This window comes from Alosa alosa, chromosome 1, assembly GCF_017589495.1.
Source record: "Alosa alosa isolate M-15738 ecotype Scorff River chromosome 1, AALO_Geno_1.1, whole genome shotgun sequence".
Taxonomy (NCBI): Eukaryota; Metazoa; Chordata; class Actinopteri; order Clupeiformes; family Clupeidae; genus Alosa; species Alosa alosa.
Window position 1 is genome coordinate 825,453 of NC_063189.1, and position 5,811 is coordinate 831,263.

General features: G+C 56.0%; 1 protein-coding gene across 1 annotated transcript in view; it reads right to left on the reverse strand.

Annotated features, from left to right (window-relative positions):
- LOC125298741 (fibroblast growth factor receptor-like 1) overlaps positions 1-1,635 on the reverse strand; it is a 49,535-nt gene extending 47,900 nt beyond the window's left edge. The window contains exon 1 of the mRNA XM_048249546.1: positions 1,560-1,635. Coding sequence (XP_048105503.1) covers positions 1,560-1,635 — 76 coding nt within the window. The remainder of the gene's footprint in view (positions 1-1,559) is intronic.
- Between the last annotated feature and the right edge of the window lie 4,176 nt (positions 1,636-5,811).

A 5,811-nucleotide genomic window follows, 5' to 3' on the forward strand; every position in this document is an offset into this window, starting at 1 on the left:
CCCATGAAAATGTGTTAGTCAAGGTGGTAGATCGTCCGACTGGGGGGGGGGGTGCTGGCGTCTTCTTTTGTGCGATACAGTAGCCTACAGACTCTGTACATTTAACAATTATTTATAAAACACTACATGTTTTTATTTTTTTATTGTTTGGGGCTTTTTATGCCTTTAATTTGATGGGACAGTGGAGAGTGACAGGAAGAGTAAGAGGAGCGAGAGCTGGGTGGATCCGGAAAAGGACCACGGGCGGAATCGAACCGGGTGTCGTGATGCGGTGCAGGTGCCCCAGCCAGTTGTGCCACAGCTGGGGCCATGAAACACTACATGTTAAATAAATAACTAGCTTCTCAAAATAACAGTTAACAAAGTAATAAAACCAAACAAACTATACAACTGTAGCATGAGCAGCTACCTGTGTCAGACACCAAACAGGACGAGGACCACAAAGCTGCCACGTTCAAAAAAGTTTATTTAAGGGTTGGGGGTTAAGGGGTTTCAGGGTACAGGAGTTCCCAAGTCTGGCGTGTGTGTTCCCAGCAGCCTAACAGCGATGGCAGGAGCTGGATGATCGGGAAGTCCTGGGGAAACACACACACAACAACAATTGGAAGCGAAGCAGCAGTACAGTCAAGGACTAGGCGGTGTATCTCAGAGAAGAGGGACGGAAGGCAGGTCAAGATTACGGGGCTGGAGAACACAGAAGTAGTCGGCCGGGTCCGGGATCACAGGCAAAAGAGTCAGAGGCGTTTTCCAAAACAGGCAGGTAACTGGTGCTGGTTGCAGACGATCTGACAAGTGTGGACTGAAAAAAGCAAGGCTTTATATACAGGGCATGATGAGTGGTGAATGCAGTGCAGCTGGTAGGTAAAACGAGGGTGAGGCAGAGCAGAGCAGGAACAGGTGGAGGTCATCAGACTTCAATCAGCGTGTTACCAGGCAGAGAGAGAGAGCTCATGACAGAACCCCCCCCCCTCAAGGGGGGCCCCAGAAGTCCCCAGAGTGACACCACGCCGAGGGCGGAGGGGAGCCGGTGGAGGGAACTAGAATTCTCCGGAAGGTCAGTGAACATCCTCATCCTCGGAGGGAACTGGAGGTAGGTGGACAGAAGACGGACAGGTACCGGAGACAGGGTCAGGGTCAGGCACAGGACAGGGAAGCCGGGCGGCAGGACGGTTAGGGACCCCTGGGGGGCGGCCCCCTGGATTGCAGGTTGATCAGGATGGACGGTGGAAGTTGGCGATGAGTGTCCAGTCCACAATCCGGATTGGCTGGCACCCAGGTTCTCTCCTCAGGTCCATAGCCCTCCCAGTCGGCCAGATACTGGAGGCCCCTACCTCGGGCCGTCTGGACAAGCAGGCGCCAGGCGGTGTACACCAGCCCACCGTCCAACGAGAGAGAGGAGGAGAGGAGGAAGCGCACGGGACCAGCGGGCTTTCAGCGCCGGGTTGACTTTCAAACATGGAAATAGGGTGCACCTCATGGAGGTTGGCAACTGGAGCCGGACTGCGCGTTGGGCTGATGACCCTCTGGGGAACGGCCCAGGAATCGAGGTGCCAGTTTACGCGATTCCACCCGCAGTGGGGAGATCCTGGCTGACAGCCACACCTTCTGGCCAAACACGTAGGCGGGTGCCGCCATCTTCGGGTTAGCCCCAGTGGCATAGCTGACAGCTGACTTGAGTAGATGTGGCACGAGCTTTGTGACCAGGCACACGGCAACGGGGGCATAGGCGAGGGCAGGCGGGCAGGACACACTTCCTTCCCTGGCTGGGGAACAGGGGCTGGTGGTAGCCATACACACACTGGAAAGGTGACATACCAGTGGCAGAGCAGGTGAGGGAGTTGTGAGCATACTCTATCCACATCAGTTGTTGTGCCCAAGCCTGGGGTTGGCAGAAACCATGGCACCTGCAGCGCCTTCTCCAGCTCCTGGTTTGCCCTTCGGATTGACCATTGGACTGGGGTGGAACCCAGAGGTGAGACTCACTGTGGCCCCTAGAAGACGGCAGAACTCCTTCCAGAATGTAGAGGTGAATTGCGGACCTGGGTCAGAGACAACATCCCTGGGCAGCCCGTGTAGACGGAAGACATGATCAAGAACAGCCTGGGCAGTCTCTCTGGCAGATGGCAGTTTAGGGAGGGAATGAAGTGTGCCATCTTGCTGAACCGGTCAACCATAGTGAGAATGACCGCCATCCCACCTGATTGTGGGAGGCCAGTTACAAAGTCCAAGGAGACGTGGGACCAGGGTCGCAGGGCACAGGCAAGGGCTGGAGTAAAACCAGCGGGGGGGCGAGTGGAGGACTTGTTCTGATTGCAAGTGGGGCAGGCACGACGAATACCTCGGACATCCCTTCTCAAAGAAGACCACCAGAAGCGCATGGGCAAGGAGATGGCAGGTGTGGGCGGAGCCCGTGGCAGGCAAGGCGAGTTGTGTCCCCACTGTATGACCCGGACCTCAAAATCTCTGGGACGAAGAGACTAACCGCCTGGGCATGCACTGGGACTGGGATGGTCACGGAGGGCCTCTTGAATTTCCTCCTCGATATCCCAGGTCAGGGCAGCTACATGACGCAGGGATCGGGCAGAATTGATGCAGGTTCCTGGGAAGGGGCGTCATCCTTATGAAACTGACGGGAGAGAGCGTCCGCTTGGTGTTCCGAGAACCTGGGCGGTATGACAGGGTGAAGTTGAATCTGGTGAAAAACAAGGCCCAAAGGGACTGTCTGGGGTTAAGACGCTTGGCATTGCGGATGTATTCGAGTTTTTGTGATCGGTCCAGACCAGGAACGGAACGGTGGACCCCCTCCAGCCAGTGACGCCACTCCTCCAGGGCAAGCTTGACAGCCAACAGCTCACGGTTTCCAACATCATAATTGGCGCCTGCAGGTGAAAGCGAGAGAAAAAAAATGCACAGGGTGCAACTTGTTGTCCTCCTCTGCCCGTGGAGAGAGTATGGCCCCGACTAACGCCTGAGGCATCCACCTCGACAGAACTTAACTGCCGGTCTGAACGGCATCTGGAGGATGGGGCAGTGGTGAACCGGGCCTTGAGGGTATGAAAGGCTGTGTTGGCCTCTGGGGTCCAGAAAAAAGGGGTGTTTGATGCTGGTCAGAGCTGTGAGGGGAGCGGCGACGAGCTGTAGTTCGGATGAATCCGGTAGAAATTGGCAAAACCGAATTGCTGCAACTTCTTCCTATTCCCTCGAACTGGCCAGGAGGTAACTGCCGAGACCTTTTGGGTCCATCTGGATATTGCCTTCAGCTTAACGATGTATCCCAGGAATGACACAGTCTGAGCATGGAACTCGTGATTTCTCGCTTTGACATAAAGAGAGTTCTCCAGGAGCCGTCGAAGAACCAGCTGGACATGACGGGTGTGTTCGGACAGAGTTCTGGAGAAAATTAAGATGTCGTCCAGGTATACGAAGACGAATTTATTCAGCATGTCCCGCAGCACATCATTCACCAGCGCCTGGAATACCGCTGGGGCGTTGGTGAGGCCAAATGGCATTACCAGGTACTCATAATGGCCGGTGTGGGTGTTGAATGCAGTCTTCCACCCGTCACCCTCCCTTACCGGACTAGGTGGTAAGCATTTCTAAGGTCCAGTTTGGTGAAAATAGTGGATCCCTGGAGCAACTCAAAAGCAGAGGTGAGTAAAGGCAGAGGGGTACCGGTTCTTCACTGTGACATCGTTCAGACCTCGATAATCAATGCAGGGGCCGAAGAGAACCATCTTTCTTTCCCACAAAGAAGAACCCGCACCAGCAGGAGAGGAAGACGGGCGGATGAGTCCAGCTGCCAGGGAGTCCCTGATGTAATCCTCCATAGTTTTTTTTCTTCAGGAGGATAGTGAGTAGAGGTGACCTTGGGTGGAGCAGTCCCAGGGAGGAGATCAATGGCACAGTCGCACGGACGGTGTGGGGGGCAGAGATGTGGCTTTGGTCGTGGTTGAACACCTCCTCGGAGGCCATGGTAACATTCAGGGACATTAGAAATGTCGGGGCAGTGCTGGGGGTACTGAGCCGGGGCAGCGAGGCAGCACGCAAACAGGTCAGGTGGCAGGCATTTCCCCACTCTTTCACAGTTCGAGGCCCAATCGAGGTGAGGATTGTGGAGACGGAGCCAAGGGCAGCCCAGGATTAGGGGTTGGCCTGGAGAGCTGAGCAGGTGGAAGCGGATGGTCTCGGTGGTTTCCCTGACACCATCATTGAGATAGGGGCTGTGATGCTGGTAACTGTGCCAATTATGCGGACCGGCCCAGGGCCCTGGCTGGAACAGGAGGGACAAGCGATGGCTTTCCAAGCCCAGCTGACGAAAGCAAGTCCTGTGTCAATAATGTTTGCTTCTGCGCCAGAGTCCACCAGGGCTGCCAGGGTGTGGGTGGAATCAGACAGGTGAAGACAGACTTGGATGAGGGGTTTACGGGCTGATGGAGGGCTGAATGTTCATTGAGCTCATCCCCGATTCCTCCTACATCTGGTGAGCTCCGCTTTGCTGGACAGGTGGCTACTCGATGACCATCACCACCACAGTACAGGCACAAGTTGAGGTGATGCGTCGCTGGCGCTCTGCAGGGGTTAGGGAGGCGCGGCCGATCTCCATCGGTTCAGACTGGTCCGGCTGGCTAGATGGTGTGGCAGGTGCGGACAGAAGGGCAGTTGGGACACTCCCGCGTGTGCTGGTGGATGGACTCTGGCAAACTCTCTCACGACGGCGGGCCTGGATCCTGCGGTCATGCGACAGCCAGAGCAATGGCTTCATCAAGAGTGGGGGTTGATCATGGGAAACCAGCTCGTCCTTTATGTAGTCCGCCAGGCTGTGGAGGAAGGCATCCACCAATGCGTCTATGTTCCAGGAGCTCCGACTTGCCACAGTTCAAAGTCAATGGAGTAATCCGCAACAGTCCTTCTGCCTTGGCTAATACCATCAGGGTCCGAGATGCCTCGGCTGTTGCGGATTCCAAATCGAATACCTTGAGCATCTCCTCTGCTGAATAGGTTGAAGGTTGCACATGCTGGGGTCTGGCGCTCGAACTCCGCCGTTCCCCAGAGTCGAGCTTCGGCCCGCCAGGTGAGTGATCACGCATCCGACCCCGCCCTTCAGTGGCAAAAGTCCTGGGTTGCAGGGTAAACTGGACCACGGCAGCTCGTCAGGGAACGCCATTACCTGGGTTGGGTCGCCGCTGAACTGCTCTGGATTGCCGATCCTGGGTTCTGGGGCTCCGCACCCACGCAGCAGTGGACTGGGCAGGAGACTCGGGTGCTGGGCGGTGAGCAGGCTGGCTGGGGCTGGGCCGGTGGGAGCAGGCAGAGGAGAAAGGTTGGTGAGAAGTTGAATGATCATTGCAAGTTGTTGCTGTTGCTGCTGGAACTGCTGACGCTGTTGGTAGCCGGTTTGAAGTAGGGGGAGGCAATGTCAGCAGTGTTGCGGTTTACCTCTCTCTCTGTCTCTTCCAGGCGTTGCATGGCGGTGGGGTGGTTCTGGTTCGCCGGTTTCCATGCTGGTTCGACCGTCGCGCTGGGTCCATGTTTGGTCAGATCGCACTGTCAGACACCAAACAGGACGAGGACCACAAAGCCGCCACGTTCAAAAGTTTATTTAAGGGTTGGGGGTTAAGGGGTTTCAGGGGGGTTCGGGGGTACAGGAGTTCCAGGAGTTCCTGCGTGTGTGTGTTCCCCAGTAGCCTAACAGCCATGGCAGGAGCTGGATGATCCGGGAAGTCCTGGGGAAACACACACACAACAGCAATTGAAACGAAGCAGCAGTACAGTCAAGGACTAGGCGGTATTCGTGAGAAGAGGGACGGAAGG